The sequence below is a fragment of the Episyrphus balteatus genome, chromosome 3 (genome assembly GCF_945859705.1).
Source record: "Episyrphus balteatus chromosome 3, idEpiBalt1.1, whole genome shotgun sequence".
In the NCBI taxonomy this organism is placed as follows: Eukaryota; Metazoa; Arthropoda; class Insecta; order Diptera; family Syrphidae; genus Episyrphus; species Episyrphus balteatus.
The window spans coordinates 72,752,194-72,772,935 of record NC_079136.1 but is presented as its reverse complement, the minus strand read 5'-3'; the positions used below and the strand labels follow the sequence as shown (position 1 = coordinate 72,772,935).

General features: G+C 29.6%; 1 protein-coding gene across 1 annotated transcript; it reads left to right on the top strand.

Moving 5' to 3' along the window:
• The first annotated feature begins 2,173 nt into the window (after positions 1–2,173).
• On the top strand, positions 2,174–14,062 carry LOC129914340 (uncharacterized). Its single transcript, XM_055993538.1, has 6 exons — positions 2,174–2,531; positions 12,206–12,322; positions 12,446–12,871; positions 12,980–13,072; positions 13,145–13,548; positions 13,769–14,062. Exons 1-6 carry the CDS (start codon positions 2,376–2,378, stop codon positions 13,995–13,997), a joined length of 1,425 nt encoding a protein of 474 aa, XP_055849513.1. The 5' UTR covers positions 2,174–2,375; the 3' UTR covers positions 13,998–14,062.
• Positions 14,063–20,742: the final 6,680 nt, after the last annotated feature.

Sequence of the window (20,742 nt, the reverse complement as noted above, 5' to 3'; positions counted from 1 at the left end):
AGTCATTAAACCAAAAACCATACCCTTGACTTTAACTATCAATACCTCAATAACGGATTACTTTACAGAGTGTTCATTTGAGCACTTCATTAAGATCGTTTATATTTTAGATAAACCAAGGAAAAGTAAAAATGAAAGTAAAATGAAAAGTATTCAAAAATGTTGGAAATTTTTTTTTTTTTTTTTTCAAAATTTAAGCTACCCTTACTTTAGCAGAGACTTTATGGAGAAATCAAAAATGAAAATTTCACTTATTATACACGGAGAAAAAAAGCCACCTTAAAACAAGCGGATTCCACATTTAATTAAGCGGTTTTCTGCATTGTTTTTTGCCTACATGACTTCCATCTTAAATTAACTTAATTTCGTGCTATCTCACTGTTGGAAATATTATTAACTGCTACTAAAGTTAAAGTCTACTTAAAACTTTCAAATGTTTTATTTTTTTGTCACATTAGCCCGTATGCATAAAAAATAGTAAATACTAGCAATATAAAATTAATAAGTATAAACTAGGTTTTTGCACTTAACTATTTTTCAAGTAAAAGCATTTACTATTTTTTATGCATATGATCCATTAAAATGAAATGAAGTTCACCCTTTATTTAATAGAGTTTATGTGGAATCCACTTATTTTAAGCGGACATCGTATTGTTTGAAGGTGGTGGGATTTAGAGTGGGCATCATCTTAGTTTGAGGTGCTCTTTTTTTTCTCCGTGTAGCTAATTTAATGCTTATTTGTTACACAAACCAAAAATTTGTAGCTCGCATGTTTTTTAAGTTATTGAATTTTCCACCAAAATATATCTGAAGTTAGCGGACAAAATGAAATGATTAAAAACAATAAGTTTTGCATACAACCAAATTTGTAGCCTTTTAAATGCCTTTCAACTCCACAAGCTTCGTTTTTATTGATTTAATTTTTTTTTGTTTTTCAAAATTCCGCTAAAATAGAATGAAGTTAGGTAGTTGACGAAAATAGGCAAATTATTATTTTTTGGATGTAAAAAATTGTAGCTATTTAATGCTACTTTGTATCTTCACCCAGTCATTTTATATTTTAACTTAAAGTTTCAGACACATTTAAGCATATTCAAAGGTTTTGATTAAGAAGGTTAGCTCAAAAGTAGAAGTAACATAGACGCGAAAATCTCGATGTTGTAGCTCGATTAGTTTTCTTGTTATTCAAGATTCCTCTAAAATAAGACGAGACCTCATTTTTTTTTTCTTTTCTCGAAATTGGAACTTTGCAAAACAACATTTTTAGCTCCCCTCATTCATTTTATATTTCAAAATTTAAAGTTTAACAACAGTAAAAACTATGTTTTGTGTATTTGCGATTTGGACAGTATTCGGAAAACATCTTTAGCCCGAAAAAAAAATAATAAAAAGAAGCAATGGTATTGCTCTTATATGTAGACCATGCATCCAAATCATCTTCTGAGGAATTCTTCAAACTTGTTTATTACTAAATAATTTGTTGTGATAAATATTTTATTATGTGAAGATATTTTGATATTAATTTTATTTTTTATTTCACAAAACAAGAATCTAATTCGGCGTGAGCTGTGAATTTTTTTTTTTTCATTTCACAATATCACAGAACAAGAATCGGCCTTGTGTAAAATATTTCACTATCGATTGTTAAATTACCTTTTTTTTTAATTTTTAACCTGTTTCTATAGTTAGGTAATATTTCTACACGATTATTATCAACTTCCCCGACTAGACTATAAATATAGTTTATATGGGATTGAATTAAAACTATGCAGACATCTATGCATTCTCTTTAACGTATTCAATGCTTTAATAAGCCTCAAGGACCTTTCGGATTAAGGTAGTCATATTCGGCTTCATATTGGCAAAAATTGTATTTGCACCAATACACCAGGGTATATGTACCTACCTTACCTTAGCTCTCGGTATCGGTACCTGGTACCAAAAGGACCTGCCTGCCTACCATACTTGATTTTGTATTTTGCCTTCCTTGTGGAACAATGGCATAACTTCTGGACGAGCAGTGTGAGTTTACCTTTTGCATGGCCTACGATAAGACCAGGATTAAGAGGATTTTCCTTTATATTTTTTGTTTTATTATTTTTATAAATTTTTGTTTTGTGTTCAATGTTAAGGAATCTTAGGAGTTAAATTGAAATTATTAGTAATAAATTTATAGAGATAAAATTTTCAAAACTATTTCTAAGAAGAAAAATTTTGTTGTTGTTGTTGTTGGTGCAATAATAGTTTTTAAGTTTTTCGTTGTTGAAAGTTATCCTTGGGAAACGGACGGTTCTATTTCTTTCAAGGATAAAATATCGAAGTGCTAAGAATTAAATTCTTCGAAAACCCAAAAAATAAAGAAAGATAGAAGAAATATGGGGACATTTTGCTATGATCATTACGAGCATCCACTTTTGTGGTGCGAGGAGAAGAAAAGATTAATGGAACGAAAAAATGCCGAAGAAAGTATGCGTATGTGGCGACGCAAAAAGGCCGAAGAAATGGCAAGAACCGAAAAGGACAAACAGGAGGTGAGTATGAAAGTGTGATATTCTGTAATATTATTTTTTTTTTTAAATTAAAAAAAAAAAAGAAAGAACCAACACAAAATGTTGACAAGGCGAATATCAATTGAAAGAGAGAAACGATGAAAGTTCTGAAAGGAAAAATGACATTTTTGCAAATTCATGTGTGACATTGACACGAGGGATTTTTGTGTTTTCTAAGTTTTGGTGTAACATGCGGGTTATTGATTTATAAGAATGTTGATTGGATTATAGAAAACAAAAAAAAAACAAAAGAAATCAGTTGTTGGTTTGAATAGAATGATTGTTTTCTGGGAAAATTCAAAATAGAATAAAGAAAATACATATATTTTTTAAACGACCAAGGTGCTTTTGTTTATCTTTTGGAAACTCATAAAGTTAAATGGAATATGTTGTTTGTTTTCAACTTGAAGTTTTACGTATTTCCCTTCTGATAAATTTGGAAAAAAAGTTACCAACTGACTGTTAACAATTGAAATAATATATTATTTAACTTTTAACTTGAGCATTAGCTTTAGGTTCTTGTCATGTTAAAATCATAGGTAGTTACCGAGTGTCAGAAAGCCCTAGGATTATTGGAAAAATAAGGGATCATCATAATTGTGATACAAGATAGTTGTCAGGAAGAAAAAATATACTTGTCTTTCAACCTTAAATTGCTGGCAAGACAAAATAACTAAATTTGCCTAAACCAAACGAAAAAAAAAAATTACAAACAAAGGTATACTTCTGTTTCCTTTTTTTTTTATTTATTTTTCTTTTATTTATTCTTCTTTTTATGATTCCCTGTATAGTTTTTAAACGACGATTCGTAGTAAAATTTTCAAACATAAAAATGTTTAACATTTGTTTTTGATTGCAACTTCTTTAGTGGAACGAGAACGAACAGGTCCGATTTTAATGGTTTTTTTCAAACATCACTCATTTAAAATACCTTTTTTGGATGAAAAATTAGAGCTGTTCCCGTATTGTTTTTGTTGATTTAAAAAATGGTTAAATTTCATAAAATACTTAAATATCAACTGGTCTCCTAGGCTGATTGAAGAAAGTGGAATTTTCCATGGCTTAAGTATAAGTAGTAGGTAGGTGCAATTTTCTCAAAAAATTACTTCAAATATAAAAAAAAATCTTTCTCTGAAAGACCCTGTTTTGTTGCTTTTAAATTGTAATATCTTTAGTTCTAACTTCAACTTTGGAAACTTTTATACATTTTTGAAAACTGCAATAACACGACATGTTTTCAAAATAATAAACCAGGGTCACACCATAAAAATTTTGTTCAGGGTGTTGCTCTGAAATAAAAGTGAGAAATTGAGTTTTCATACAAGATTGAACTGTTAATTCATTTGCAGTAAAATGGCGAATGAAATAAAAAATATTTTGATTAATTAATTATTTCTTATTTTTAGGCAATGTTTTAGTGAAAGAATTGTAAAAAACAAAAATCAATTATGAGCAAAATACTGTTGCAAAGTCCGGATTTATCGAAATTTCACAAAAACTGCATTAAATCGAAAACCGTAAAGATTTGGGATGAACAAGTTACCAAATTCTGAGAGCCCTAAAGTTGGCCTATCAGCATATTTCGTTTGATCCATTACTTTTGGGACACCCTGTATATAAAAAGAAAGTGAAAAATAGAAAGTTAGTAAAAAGTATTATCAATTTTTTTTAGTGAAGGCAAAACACTATTTCAAAGATTTTCTTCTACGGAAATAATACCTCTACAAAAACAATTTCTAAACAAAAATATAACCTTCCAAGGAAGGATACAAAAATGTTATCGATAAGACAATATATGCATATGATCAAATTTATCTATTTCTATTTCCATATCTATCTTAAATTCTCGTTATTATTGTATTTTCGTAAATAAAAACAAAAAATCCAACATAAGGCATCTATATCGATTGTTTATTACCTGTCAGCTGTCAGAATACTAAAACTCTTTTTCCATTTTCCAATAAATTCTCTATCGTAGACAAAATTTAAGAAAACATCCACAACCTTTGCAATGTGGAATAAATTAACTTCTTATACAGTGTATAAATCAATAAATGTTTGTGGGTGTCAGCAGGTGAAAAAGGTTTGTAAACAAAAACATGGAATAACAAAATATTGGAAAAACTTTGTTTTTTGAAATAAAAACAAAAATTAAATTCAAGACTAGGTCGCACGCACTAGAGTCAATGGTTCAATGTCAAAAAGTGGTTTAGTAAATGTACATGAAGAAGTTGAATAAAATTCACTTATTTTAGCTCTAGCTACTATTAGCACATAAAATTTCTGGATAAGTCCCATATAAATGTACATTTGTAAGGATTTAATAAAATAAAATGATTTTCTCTGCAGAATAAAAATAAAAATAAAACTATAAACATCCGTAGAAATTTAAACCAAAAGCCAATTTTTTATGATGTTTTTTAAGGAAATCAAAAGCTGGAGGTTGCCGATTAAAACAGACATGCAATGTGGGCTTGATTGCAAATACCTTTAATAATTCCTACCTACCTTTATTAAACTTTAATTTTTAAGAAGAAGCTAATTCTTGAGTGAACAACTTAAGCATTTTTAGACTTCAGACCCCGAACTTCTTAAATGATATAATGGCCAAGTTTTTAGTTTTACAGACTCCTTAGAGTTTTGGTTGACGACTTTACATAAATATTGAACAGTTTGACTGCGCAAATGATCTTAGAGTGTTGACGGGAATCACCTTCTAAGTCACCTATAAGACTGTTTATAAGAGAAAAAAACTGAACAACAGAAGTGCAAACTAGGATACTGTAATCTATTTTTGATAGAATTCCGCAAGTACAAATAAAACTTATTTAGCTTTTATAGGACGAAAATCTATATTGACTGGACTAATAAATCAATAACATTTTTTGTTTATTACTTTTTTGATTACCAAAATAGGTACCTATATAAAAATAGTTCAGACTTTTCTCTAAAAATAGTCTCTGGTTCAGACCCATACAATAAAACAAAAATAAAAGCTTACTGACAACCTATAAGTGGGTTGTTTGTGAACAAAAATTGTATCGAAACTCACAAGAGTCACGCTAGTTGTAACTGCCTTCTTCTTTGGGAAGTAAAAATATTCAAAGTTTCAATCAAGTGGTTTCTATTTTTGTAATTATTTTGTATTATTTTAAGAAACAATTTCATGTTTTGCATATTGTTATTTAGGTTAGGTTATTTTGGAAGAATGCGATTATGGGTTTATGTTTTATACAATTTAATATCTATTTATTTTTAGCAAAGAATGCTAAATGTCAGTGTGCAAAGGTATAGGTTAGGTATAAATGTTTTTAATTTTTATATGTGGCAATAAAGTAAATGTACCTACAAAGCCTTTATTTGAATTTTTTAGTTGGGAAGTATTTGACCGTTAGTAAAATATGCTAAGATATTACGTGACTTAGTTGTCAAACCATTGTTGACTTTAAGCTAAAAGTTTTTCCGTCTTTCTGATATTTGAATAAAAATGTTTTTTTTAATATGAGAAAAAAGAAAACAAAAAACTAAAATTACGAAAATATATTCATAAATGTTTTCATATGTTTTAGAATTCAATAAACTAAAATCTTGAAATTCAAGTTTAATTTTATACATATGTATATTTAGTTTTTGAAATTTTGAAAACATTAAAAATCCAACAATTTTCTTACATTAATAGTCGATGTTGATTATTATCAACTATCGACTATACACTAATACCATTCGTCGATTTGCAAACCAGCCTGAACATAACTTTAAGAAACCTCTTACAGTTAACTTTTTGAACACTTCACTCCTGAAAAAGGTTGTGACCACATGCGACTTCACTCCACATGCGAAATTGATGTAAATATAAAACTATAAAGAAGACATATGAAGTCTTGAGAGAAATAGTGGCCTGGCCTTACTGATTTTTGAACATTTTTACAATTGAACAGCGGTTGAAACTAGTAGGTACTAATTACACTGGTCTGCAAAATTTAACTTTTTTTTCTCCTTCAAATAATTTTATGATATTATTAAAGATTAGACTTTCCTGAATCTAAATCTGGTTTCAGAAAAATTCTATCAGGTACCATTTTTGTAAAAATGATTTTTGAAAAATGTGGGTAGTTTCTAAAAAAATCAACCTTTTAGATTTATTTGAACTCGTGCAAACTTAAAACTATTTGTAGAATTGAGCTCAAATTTGGAGGACTTATTCCTCTTAATATGGCTTATTGATTGACATATGTCCTTTTACATTAATGTTTACTCATATTTTAAAATACTGATTTATAAAAAAAGCAGAAATATCGAAATCCTTTACTTTTTAGTAAATCCAACATGAACAAAAACACCTTAATTAAGGAAAATGTAAAATATCAACGACCATTATATTTAAAAAGTCAAATATGTAAAGAAAACCATAATAAAATACATTAAACAAAATTTGTACGTGTTTTGTAATTTTATATACTATTTATCTATTTAGAAATATCTTATTTGTAATAAACCATTCGATAAACTGCCTTGTAAAGCTTCAGATTTGTTTCTCCTAGAAACAAAAGTATACTTTTCTTATAGTTTTTTTGATGTGCTGAGTTAGAATCCGAAGTCAAAAAAATTCTATCACGTGAGGATTTTCAGATGTTCGCATTAAAGTATCACAAAATCAAGTTTTTTCTTAGAAAATCTAAAAAAAAAACTACTACACATATCTCACAAACCAGAGCTGAACGAAATTTTTTGAGTTCGGATTTAAAATCAGCACACTAAAGTCCATTAGAAAAGTATATTTTTGTTCTAGGGAGAAAGATTTTTTAGAGATCAGTTTTTTTTATGATAAGATATGCCAAACCTTACTTAAATTAAGATATCTCGGAGAAGAAAAGAGATATTGAGAAGATTGAAACTGAATTTAAAGAAAAAAAAAAGTTCATAAACCGTATCAATTTTAATTGAAAAATATTACATTATGCCAAAATATTTCTTCGAAAACAGCAAAAAAATGGGTTTTTGAGATTTTCTAACCAGAATATCCAAAAAATGTGATGTGCTAGATCAATTCTGACTTCGGATTCGGAATCAGCATACAAAAATCCTTTAGAAAAGTATAGCTTTATTTAAAGGAGGATTTCCTTGCAGACCAGTGTTATTTTACTATTAAAAGGTTGTAAAATTTTCGTACAAGTTGCCACCATATCGTTGTACACAAAGCCAAAACCACGAATATTTAGACATTTTCACTGCTATGCCCCATTTTACTTGTTATCATTCACTGCGTTGATCCCAATCCTCAATTTCCGTTGCACGAGTTTCCATAATATTGCATGAGTTTTCAAAACTTTGAAGCCGTTTTTCTCAAAACTACAATTTTGAAGATTCGTGGTTTTGTCTTTGTGCCCTCAATATACTTGTGGTTATACCTCCGACATCAAAAACTGATGTGTGTATGTCATTTTCGTTTTGTAGCGAATAAAAAGTCAGGGACCAACTTTTTGAAAAAAAAATTCATTTTCCAACTCCCTAAAACGACAGAATGCTGTCAAATAAATCTACCAAGCTTTTGAATTTTTTGCCAGGGCACTGTTACATGTATAAAAACAAGACGATTTTGTATTAAATAAAGAAGATTTCTTCATGATTTTTAGTAAGAAGACCTCCGTCTTTAAGTGTATACATTTTCTTGAATGTATGTAGGGTAGAAGGGGGAGGATTTGCCAGGATTTAGGAAAATTGACTTAACGCAAAGTTTTTACGTTTCTTTTAATTTTTTTATATCTGATATTATTATTGACTTTATTATCTTCACAAAAATATTTTTTTCATTTTGCTATATTAATTATTTCTATTTTTAATAATTTATTCAAAAAAACGAAAAGTGATGTGGCAAAGCCTCCCCAGGTGGGAGGCTTTGCCACGGGGGTGGGGAGGGATTGCCAGTTACCTAAATATCAAAGTTAATACAAATAAAACCAATAATCATAAACAAAACTTCTTTTTAGCTGAAAATACGAAGAAGGGACTGATTTTTAAGGATTCTGCCATCCTCTTTTGAGGAAGCTCGCTTCTGGCAAATGTACCCCATGGGGTGCATTTGCCAGAGCAAAACCTACCCAAAAACAAATGGCAAATGCACCCCACAAGCTAATCTTTCAAAAATTTACTTATAACTTTTTTATAAGTTAAACAGTAAAAAATCGCTTCTACACAGCATAGTACACATAATTTTGAAAAGATATTTGTATCAAAAAGTAATTTAACACGACAAATACCTACAATTTACGACGGTTATGTACCTTCATATTTTGGTTCTCAACATTAAAAAACTAACACAAGCGTCTAATTTATTTCGTGTCCAGCCAAAAGCTGTCAAACTTTGTGCAAAGTTTTCAATCATAAATGTGCAACAGAAAATGATTTTTCGGTATTTAATATTCTGTTGGTTTGGAAAAAAACCTGGACTGGCAAAGGTACCCCACTGGCAAATGCTCCCCCTTCTACCCTACTAATTTAAAAGAATCCATTTAATTTATGTAAAGACATTTGAAATAAATTGCACGACTGGGGTCGCACGTACTTGCTCTTATGGTAAAAGTTACTCTAATATTAAAACAAGGAAAAATTTTAAATTTGATATTTTCACGGAATTTCATAAGTGGTGCAAAAAAAATACAATCTGTTTTAATAAATAATTAAATACCGTTTTAAATGATCTTTTACAAAAAACTAAGTATGCCATTTTATTTCTTGTATAAAAAGGAATTTTTAGAAAAAATTTTTCGAAAATCGTTAGAGCCGTTTTTTAAAAAAATAATTTTTTAGATATAAAAATTTTCTAACATTTTTAAAAATAAAAGTTGGTATGCCATTTTAAAGAAATAATTAATTTACACATAAAAACGGAATTTAAAAATTTTTTACCAACCCGTTTCCAAAAAATTGATTTTTCAAAAAAAAATTTTGAAATATTTTTTAGAAATCCAAAAATGTGTTTTTTGAAGCTCGAGGTACACACAGACGGACAGACAGAGAGACAGACAGACAGACAGACAGAATTGCCGGACCCACTTTTTTGGCATTCTCCATCATCGTAATATCATGTAAAATTATGCGATTAATCTATCACCACTAACTAATTTGTCTAGTTTCACTGACCTTGGGATAGTATTGGACTCAAAATTAACTTTTACTGACCATTTTGACTACATTATTAAAAAAGCTAACATGACTCTTGGTTTTATCAAAAGATTTGCTCGGGAATTTCGTGACCCTTACGTTTTAAAAACTCTTTATGTCTCATTCGTAAGATCCATTTTAGAATATGGTTGCGTTATATGGGCGCCATATTATGCGGTTCATATAAATAGATTGGAGTCCGTTCAAAGAAGATTTATGAGATTTTGCTTAAGATTTCTACACTGAGCCAAAAAACAACGTAAAATCAATCGAAACCACTTTGAATCAATGGAAAATCACTACATTTTTAGCCTAAAGTGGAAAATGATTGAATCAAAGTAGCACACTTTAAATCTAAGTTGTTCACACATTAAAAAAAATAAAAAAAAGTAAAACTGGCATCCGCTGGGGATCGAACCTGCTACACCTGGGTTGACAAGCTTGTGCTTTACCACTGTGCCATCTCACTTATAAAAATTTATGTGACAAACTGTAAGTTAACCATAGGACGATTTTTAGAAAATTATTGAATATATTTTTCACCATTGATTCAATGTAGAACGGATTAAAAATTACTATGCGTTTTTTCTCTGGGTGTACCATGGTCAAATCGAATTAACTTGCCACCTTACGCTCAACGTATTAATCTAATAAATCTTCCATTTCTTACCAGTCACAGAGCGTATCTACAATTTTGTTTTATGGTCGGGATAATAAATGGATCGATTTCAGCTCCATCGATCCTCTGTCGATTAAATTTCATTGCTAGTCAGTATAGCTTGAGAAGGCAGTTGCCAATTTCTAACATTTTCAGTAGATCAAACTACGGTGCTAATAGCCCTTTAAATCTTTTAATCAATATTTACAATAAAAATTCAAATATAAATAACTCCAGCATTGAAAATATAAAATCACTTAACTTTAAAAAAATATTCTTTATTCAAAATAACCCATAATGTACATTATATGTAAGTTTTTCTTTTAGTTTTGTAATAATATAATACCTATATATATGTAATTTTAATTTTAAGAAAATGTACTTATGTATATCGTTAGTATTTAACGAATAAACTTTGATTGTTTCTTAAATATGTACCTACCCTTTAAAAAAAAATTTAAAATTAAAATATTGTAAAAAACTAATTGTTATCTCGAGTTCGACTTTTTTTACGAATCCTAAACTTGCCCTGTAGTACCTATATCGATCGCAAGTAAAAATAAGTGGCAGCCACTGCGGATCGATCCTACAACTTTTGGGTCACTAGGCGAGTGTTTTACCATCAGGCTATCTCTCAGTAAAAAAAAGTATGATAAACCACTACTCACTGTAGCACTCAAAAACGAAGCATCTGACGCAAAAACATATTTACCAAACATTTAGAAGATTTCCACAATCTTTCAGAAATAATAAGTATGCAAATAGTGTGGTCCACGATATAAGGCAAAAAAATAAACCATATAATTCATTAGTTCCCCACCCATTATTTTGCTACAGACATCAATACCAACAAATGCTGAAAGTTTTAGCCTTCAAAACTAAAAGGAAGAGGGCGCTCATCACCTTTGGAATATTAGACTTTGTTACCCTTACCTTACCCTTAATATCTGATTATATCGTATTAGGACTTGGCTTGAGGTTGCAATTTGGATTAAACATGATAAGCACGCATGTTCCCGACAACCAAGTAAATGATTTTCATGTTTCTTTGGTTTTGAGTCACTAGCTCGTATTTCATTGATTAACTCTGTTTTGATAACTTTAAGCAAAAAATACTTACATAAATGAACAAAAATTATTATCTGTGAAAATTTCACTTAACTATTGGTTTTTTATGAAAAACTTTACCACATCATAACTTAATTCACTTGATAAATCAAAACAAGAGTTAATTACTAGGCATGAGCACCCAGCTATACCAGCATCTGAGCAAAAACTTTGAGCCTGTTGAGCGCCCACTTACACTTCACCTAAAAGCTGAAATTTCACGTGTGTAATACAAAACACATATGCAACCAATTTTTGAGTGGGGAACAACGGAAATGTAAAAACCAAAAAATTGGACCACCCTAATGCACATAGATTTAATAAGAATCTTTTTAAGTCGAATATAATTCTTATTAAAATGAAATGAAGTTCACTTTAATTTTGACAGAGTTTATTTTAATAAGATTTTATTATTATTTTAAGAAGATTGGTTTTAAAGTCGGCATCATCTTATTTTAAAGTACCAAGGTTTAATTATAATGAAATGAAAATTTACGTATTAGTTAACCAAACATTTAGCACCTTTTAATTGAATAATATAAATAATAATTGTATAAGTAACAATGCTTTTTTTCATATAAATGAGAATTAGATATGTAAGGCTGACGATTAACAACTTTATCCAGTTTATGAAATTTAATGTAAACCATGTCTATACCTATAACCTCATACCAATACAATATTACTTTAACTCTTTAAAAAAATATATCCTATTTTATTATATTTTCAGTACTATGATATGTTTGTCAAACATTGTCCTTGGGGTCGACCCGGTGGTGGAGCACCCAACGTTGATGTACGCAGAAGGGACATTTCCTCAATCGGATTGCATTCAACTCCATCTATTGTAAATTGTTAATCACTCACTCACCCTCACATTATTATTATACCAATTACATATGTGTACACACACCACACACATAATTATTAATGCAATCGCACATCCTACTTCTGTCTTTTATTTGTATAGAGCGCAATGCACCTCAACCGAAGCTCTTCTGTATTGCTGCCCTGCCGTCGCTATAGCAATTACTTTTCGCCAGGAAAACGAAGAAAATGTCACGGTATGACCGTGACCGAAATTCCTGACATCTCCATCGCCAATTGTGAGGCGGCAAAAAAATACGCAATTATTGAGCATACACCCTTGTCGTTGTCGGTGGCGGGGGCAGATGAAAAGGTTCATAGAACGCCAGATGGCTTGCAAATAACATTGAAGGATCATCCAGCGATGACATTTCGAAATAAAGGTCATGTGGACATTGAAGTGTGTTATAAATCTCTTCCCAAGGGAAAGCAAACCTTAGACAAGATAGTTGTTAGCAAAAAGGATGAAGAGTGTCCTTTGTCGTCGTCGTTGGTCGGAAGAACAAGTAAAAAACTTCGAAACAAACCGGTAGGATTAGCAGCAAAGAGTGCTTTCTTTTGTTTATTTTTTGACCTTCATTCGTTTTTTTTATGCTATCTGTGCATGAGCTATTAACTAGTGATTTATTTGTTTTAGAATGCTGCACAAAACTGGACAAAACCTGCACCAGGTGGCGGCAAGTCTTGTCGAAGTCCAAAGGCATTGGGGAGTACTTTTATGAGGTCCTTGGTATAAATGAGAAAAAAAAAATTACTATTTTCACATTTAAACTCCATTTTATTTTTATGTTACTTTTTTTAGGGCTGGACCAATAAAGAAATGCTCAAGGAACTGGATCAGGATAATCCAGTGACACCAGCTGAAAAACTTACTTTCAAAAAGCGACCATCGAAGAAAACTGACAAATGTTGTACTCTTTGTACTTGTAAGTGTCCCGGAAAAGGAGGTAGCCCAATAAAGTTGTCTCCATCCGAACAAAGTCCGAACAAAGACGATATAAAAACTCGTATAAATCGAAAAGGAAATAAAAACGATTCGAAAGTAACGATATGCCCTCGTTTTTCCCGCCATTGTACAGTGGCTGCAGGTCCTCATGATGGGGGTGGTGTGGAACTTGTTCCACTTCTGGCACGTCGACGAGCTGAAATCCGTCCAATTAGCCTATCTAGTACGGATGTTACGAAACGGACATCATCCGATAATAGGTACGCTTCAAATAGTAAATGTTGCTTAAAAAAATTCACCTTGCATATCCGATAAGAGCATTTCATCCGATACTTAAAAAAAAAACAATAGCAAACAGACAAAAACGCACTTCTTGTCATATAAAAAAAAAAATAATCTTAAACAAAAAAACTAAAAAAATTAAAAATATTTTATAAATGCACCCACCTCAACCTAACCCCCAACCCACCTTCTGTGCAGATGGACGGACAGTACTGATCTACAATATTTGAGTGATTTGAATAAACAAATGTCACAAAAACGTCGCACCGTTTCAATGTCTCAACAGCTCGAAAAAGATTTGTGCAGCAAACATTTTGAAACATTTGATACATTTTGGGGAAGGCCAGGACATGGTGCTCCAACTAATATAAGGGCTAAGTTAAAATTGGACGATTTGCTTTATGGTGTGCAAAGTTGTACTGAGTAAAGCAAATTCGGTGCAATTCTAGGAGAATCATCAAAACGATATAATATTGCAACTACAGTGGTACAATGGCGAAAATTAAGTATAAAATTAATGTATTTTTCAAAGAAAGGGTAAAAAATCCTTGAAAACTTATTTTTTATTAATTTCGGTATATTTAATATTTTTAGTTGTGGTGGTAGATTGAAACAACGATTTTTGTCAAAAAAGATGAACATTTTATTTTTCATAAACTTGATTCCAACCTACATTATATGTCTTCTACCACCACCAGTAGAGTATGAGACTTTTTCAAGTCCTGAAATTATGCCAGGGGTTTTATAAGAACGTTAAGTGTTTAGTACCTTACAAAAGTTTTTACAAAAAAGTTTGTAACTTCTACTTTATTTTATTTTAAGTCTTCAAGTCAGAGAATTTTAAATACAAATTTTAAATATTCTTCAATTATATAAAGTAATTTCAGATTGAGACAAATTAAGGCAAAAAGATGAACTTGCACTTTGAAACTGGGCCCTGAAAATTTAAAACATAACAGGATAGAGTATTTTTTTAATTTTGAGAAAGATAAGTTTTATTAGAAATATGTCAGGCCTTAGGTTAACTTAAAACTTACGTCATTGTACCACCGCAGATGCTATATAAAAAATAAAAAAATTGTAATTTATTTATTTGAGAAAAAATAATTATATTTATATTAAGTAACAAGATCCTGCTGCAAAATTAAAATACTCTCTTCGTCAGCTTATTCGGTTAAAAATATCAAATTTAAGAGGGCTACACCAGCTACAATGAAGCTAAATATTTGACTTTAAAAATCAATTTATAAAATGTCCAGAACCCGCAGGTAAACTTTTTCAGTGACTTTCAATTCTAGGACGACTGTTCTAAATTTTTCTTATATAGAGAAGAATATCAAACCTTCAGTTTTGGAGAATATTCGTAAGAAACATTCAGAGCTTAGTTTTTTCTTTGGTTCTTTTCGAGAAAAAAATTATCCAATCTCAATTTCAGATAGATATTTTTATTTTGTAAAAAAAGTATGCTATCGGAAAGTTTACAACTTCAAAGTACAGATATAATGATTCTACATGTATATCTTTCTACTGTAACACTAATTTATTATGAATTAAATTAAACAAATAGTAAAAAGTTTACTACTGCGGTCGTTTTTTTTTGGCCTCCCTGAGACTTTTTTTTTCTGTTAGTCCCCGTCTCATAATATTTGATTAACACATCGAGTGGCCACGTGCAAGTAAAATAAAGTGCGCGACTGGGTCGCACGAACTTGCTCTTAGAGTTCAAGTTACATGTTTAAGACTTTTTATATAGAAATTTGGGAAATGTAGGTACTATACAGGCAATAAAAAATAAAAAAAAAAACACAAAGTTCGTTTTTTAAAAAAACAAAATAAAATCTGAAATCAAATTGCCCTCCACAACAAGTATGCAGTTTTGATTGATATATTAAGATGCATTTTTAGAAAGAAAATTTTCAAAATCGTTAGAGCGGTTTTTTAAAAACTAATTTTTTATAAATAATTTTTTGGAAAAAAGTTTTAAAATAAAATTAGTATGCCATTTTGTAGAAATCACTAATCAACATCTAAAACCAAAATTTCAAAAAAATTCAATGTCCCGTTTTCGAAAATTTGATTTTTCAAAAAAAATTTTTCAAAATTTTTTTAAAAATCCAAAAATTATTTTTTTTTTAATTTTATGTTTGGCTTATATTAAAATTGTATAAATGCTTCTTCACAAAAAGTTTCGTTGAAATCGAATAAGCAGTTTCAGATATAATCGGATTAAAAAAAAAATGGTTCTATGGCAGGAACCGTTAATAATGATTTTCAAAAAAAAAATTTTTTTTCATTGGAAGATAGACCTCGTTTTAAAACTTACATTTGAATTTTTTAAGCAAAATCGTTGGAGCCGTTTTTGAGCAATTTCAACTTTACCAAAATCGGTATATGACTAGTACCGTCATATACTTCCGGGACCCACTTTTTTGGCATTCTCTACCATCGTAATGTCATGGAAAAATGTTATCTCAACTTTTTTTTTTGTACGAATGCATAACTTGATATTTAGTACCTATATCGCAAGTAAAAATATTGCAAAAGTGCCTGTATTTTTTTTAGTAATGTATGTCTATGTTTTATGTGCACCTTGGTGCCCAAAATAATATAATACTTTTGAGCCATTGAAATAATGTCGGAACATAAACCTAATATAGCGCCTGACCGACCTGTGCACAGTGGGTACCCTCCCATACAAAGTGTGGTCAAAAATAAAATGCTTTCATTATTTTAAAGAAAATGCACAAAAAACTCCAAAATATTTGAGGTTTTTAATAGTTTTTATGCATTTTTTTGAAAATGAGATTTTTCAAGAAAATAGATTTCTTATATTTTTTTAGAACAACAATGAAAAATTTAGTAAATCGAATTGTGCATCAAATTGGGTAATGTTAATTTTTTTTTTTTACTAAATGTCATTCATTTTACATTTTCATATAAACTTTTCTTGAAAAAAAAAACATTTATTTTATTTTTTTAATAAAATGTTAGTCAAACCAAATAAGGACATTATATCTGGCTACAAAGCTCGAAAAAAGAAAAAAAACGGGAAAAAAATTTACTGGCTATTTTAAAAGTTCATTATTCTACGTTTCAGTGTCACTTTTGTAGTGGGAAAGCGTGGGAAAACCAACTGAATTCCTAATTTACTTCAAACTTATGTAAAAAAGTAATAGAAATAGCTTCGATTAATAATTCTACTACAATAAACATCAATATTATATTATTTAGCAAGAAAATTAGTGTTTTTATATAGTATTAACTTTCTTGTTCCACATCCAAAATAATGTATTAATGTTTAAACTTTTTTAACACAAGTTACCTGTATTACAAGATTGCATGTAAAAACCTGAATCCGTAAACGAAATAATGATTTTTTATATGTTAACTTTGAATGGCTACAAAACAGTGAACAAACAGTTTTTTTTTACTTTTGGTTTAAAAGAGAACGTTATTTGCTAAATGATTTTTAGGTTATTGACAATTAATTTTTTGAATTATGACCTATTATTATGACCTCATGTATGTTGATATTGACACGAGTATTGTTAATATAAAAAAAAAGCATGTCCCCTTTAATAAATGTCGACTCCGAATATCATACTTTTGAGCCGACGATATATTAATAAACCAATATCGTCTATAAACGTTTAATGAAAGTGTTATAATCTTGTAATCCAGTTCCAAAATTGTATTTATTTTGAAGAACAACTACACATCTAATGCACCTTCCAACATATTTGTAAAGTTTAAATACCTGTGAACGTACTCCAGATAAAAGATTTTTTCAAGTGTAGTTATTAGAAAGTGATGTATCGCCAAATGTTTGCCTGAACTTAAATAAAAAGCTATTCTAAATCAACTACATTCTCCATTTCAATTAAATACAGTTTAAGTTTTTCAACTTGGCAGTATATGACATAAAAACATAAAAACCCTTCTCATACCTTAACTTCACTTTCCCTTATAGTTGGCACTGAAACATCAACTTGTGGATCAAGATTTTTTGTCATATTCTTTTGAACCAAACCTGGCCACTACTTGGCATATTTCTTAACTATACATTTTTACAAGTTGCACATTGTTGCATCTTATAAAGAAATAAAAATGTATATTTAGAAATTGAGAGTGTTAATTTTACAGTGGGTTGTTATTTTCAGATTTATATTTAATTTTTTTTTTGTTTTTTGTTAAATGAAAGACATCAGAGTTGATATTTTGCCTACTTGCCTTGGATGTAAGTTGAACAAAGTAGAATAGAACAATTCACAGAAAAAAAAATTTTTAGATTTAGATAATAAGTTGAAATGTATTTATAATGAATTATAATGTTAATGTGACAGTAATAAATGTAAATGTAAAATTAATATTTAAGAAACTTGGATTTTAATTGTAAATAAATGGAAATCAAAACCGATTTTTGTGACAAGCATTTTCTTTTCGAAGAAGACAAAGCAAATAAAGTCTTTACCAGAATACGTTATAAATAGTATTTTACTTGATTTTAAAACAAAAATATTATTTGAAACCATATGAATGGAGCAACTAAAGCTAAAAAATTCTTATATTAGGGGACTTGGCCGAACAGCTCGGATTTTGATGATCTTTTTTTTCAAACGTCGGTAATTAAAAATACTTTAAAGTCTATAGATTAAAAATTGCCGATGTTGCCGTTTTGATTTTTTTAAATTTAATTGAAGATTTTTGAGAACAAAAAATTTTTTTTTCAAAAATTTTGCTTAAATTTCATAAATTTACTAATGACTGTCTAGGCAACCAGAGGAAAACAACTATAAGGGAGTGAAGGACAATCTTCCATCGTTTTGGGCGATAAATGCAATTTTCTCCCAAATTGACTTCAAACACAAAAAAAAAATATTCGAACACAACGGCAACACCTACAATATTTTAATATACATTTTTAAAAAGCTAGAAGCTTATTCATATTTGTAAAATTAGAATTAAGTAAATTGAGGAAAGGGTTTTTGAAAAAATGGTAATTAAACTCAGATTTTTGAAAAAAAAAATTATTGAAAAAATTTCAACATTTTCTCTTTAAAAATTTTTACTATTTATTTATTTTTCAATTTTTTTTGGTAACATTTATTATGATTTGAAATTATAAAAGGAAATCTCAATATGTATTACAGTTTAAGAAAGTTAATATTGTATTTTTTTTTTAAATTTAAAATTGCTGTCGATAGAGTTAATTTATTAACAAAACAGAAACGAAATCGAATAACCGTTATTTTTGTGTGATACTTCTATTCGAAGAGAGATCAATTTGTTGACATCCAAGGACTTAAATCATTATTGAAGTAGATAATGAATGATTAGTCATATAAAGCTACATATTCAACAAATACATTTTCGAAAAATCCAGTAAAATCTTGAATGCGTTTAAAAATTTACGTTAATATTCTTCAAGGTAAAATATTTACCTCATTTTCATAGTAATTTCAATCATTGAAATTTTTTTTTTTTTAATTAATTTTTTTTTCACAATAGCCATTCTGTACCATTAAATTCTAAAGGCTGCTTGTAAGGCGCAGGGACATAAGTCCCCGGGACACAAGTCCCGAATTTTTTTTTCGGGACTAATGTCCCACTTTACTGGGTCATAAGTCCCGAATCCAATTCGGGAATTGTGTCCCACCCTACTGAGACAGAAGTCCTGAATTTTTTAGTCGAAAATGGGACATAAGTCCCGAATAAAGTAAAAACAATTTTATATACATATTTTTACTATAAATGTTCATATACATAAGTACTAAGTAATCCATAAGATTATTTTTGGTGCCAAGAAATACGCCCAAGTGAAATAAGGAAAACTTTCGAGAATTGGCATAATTTTAATTTTCAAAAGAGAAATAAATCTTTTTTCAATATTTGGCTTTATTTCTCTTTCACGTCAATTTATTTTCAGAAAAAAAAATATAAAAAAAAGGTGCCTCGTTTCGGTTTATTATAAAGCGAAATAATACCATTATGATTTTTATATCATTCCAACTTTTCAAAGAATAAGTTTTATATAAAATTTGTCTTACTTCAGTTTGTCAAGGAAAAAAAATAGAACTCAAACTTTAAAGAGAATTATTTTGCCAGTTTAATGTTTGTTCCAAAGATATACTAGTGTTATAACTCGATAAACGCGAAGCGGAAACAAATTTCTCAGAATCGAATCTCTTTAATTTGCACAACCCAAACGCGAAGCGGAAAAAAATTTTGCCCACGGGAGAATCCATTTTGAGGTGTGGAAATAAAAATTCGCGCGAATAAGAGATTCGATTCTGAGAAATTTGTTTCCGCTCCACCCTGGTGAGTACTCATATCGGTTATAACAAATTTCAATTATTAAACTTTCACTTAATACATTTGTTTATATTTTGTCACGATGCAATTTCGACTAACCAATAAATTTGCAAACTTTGCTTTTGTTTTCCAACAGCTTGTAACCGTACCTTACATCGGAGTTGGTACTACGAAAAAAAAAAAAATCGTGAGAACAATATCGGTTCTATTATTTCGTCAGCTGTAGTCTCTAATAGTCTCTATAGATATATTTATGCAAAAAAAGAAAAAATACGTGGGACATATGTAAGTCCCGAAAATTTTTTTCGGGACTAATGTCTCAGTAAGGTGGGACATAATTCCCGAATTTGATTCGGGACTTATGACCCAGTAAAGTGGGACATTAGTCCCGAAAAAAAAATTCGGGACTTGTGTCCCGGGGACTTATGTCCCTGCGCCGCTTGTAATTTCTTTGAGACACGTTCTCCTAAGAAAACTCGCCGAGAATAAATATAAAATGAAATTTTACTTAGAAAAAAAATCTATTCAACTCTTTTCACATTTTCTGGGAATATTTCAAGAAAATTTCTTAAATAATAAATCAAGCTATTGAAAAAGAAAAATAGTGAGTTGAGTTCTGGTTTAGTGAGATCGGGGCAGTTAAATAATGCAGTCACTGTTTTAATTAAGTCAGCAAAATTGTATTAATTTTTAATTCAATATTTCAAACGATTTAATAACTATTCTCGCGAAATTGGCACTTAACTTATTTTAAATTACTGATATAAACATGGCAGATATTCACTCAATTATTAAAGTACTACCTCACATATTTAATTTTCAAGACAGGTACTTGTTAAATCCCTAAAAACATCAGCCAG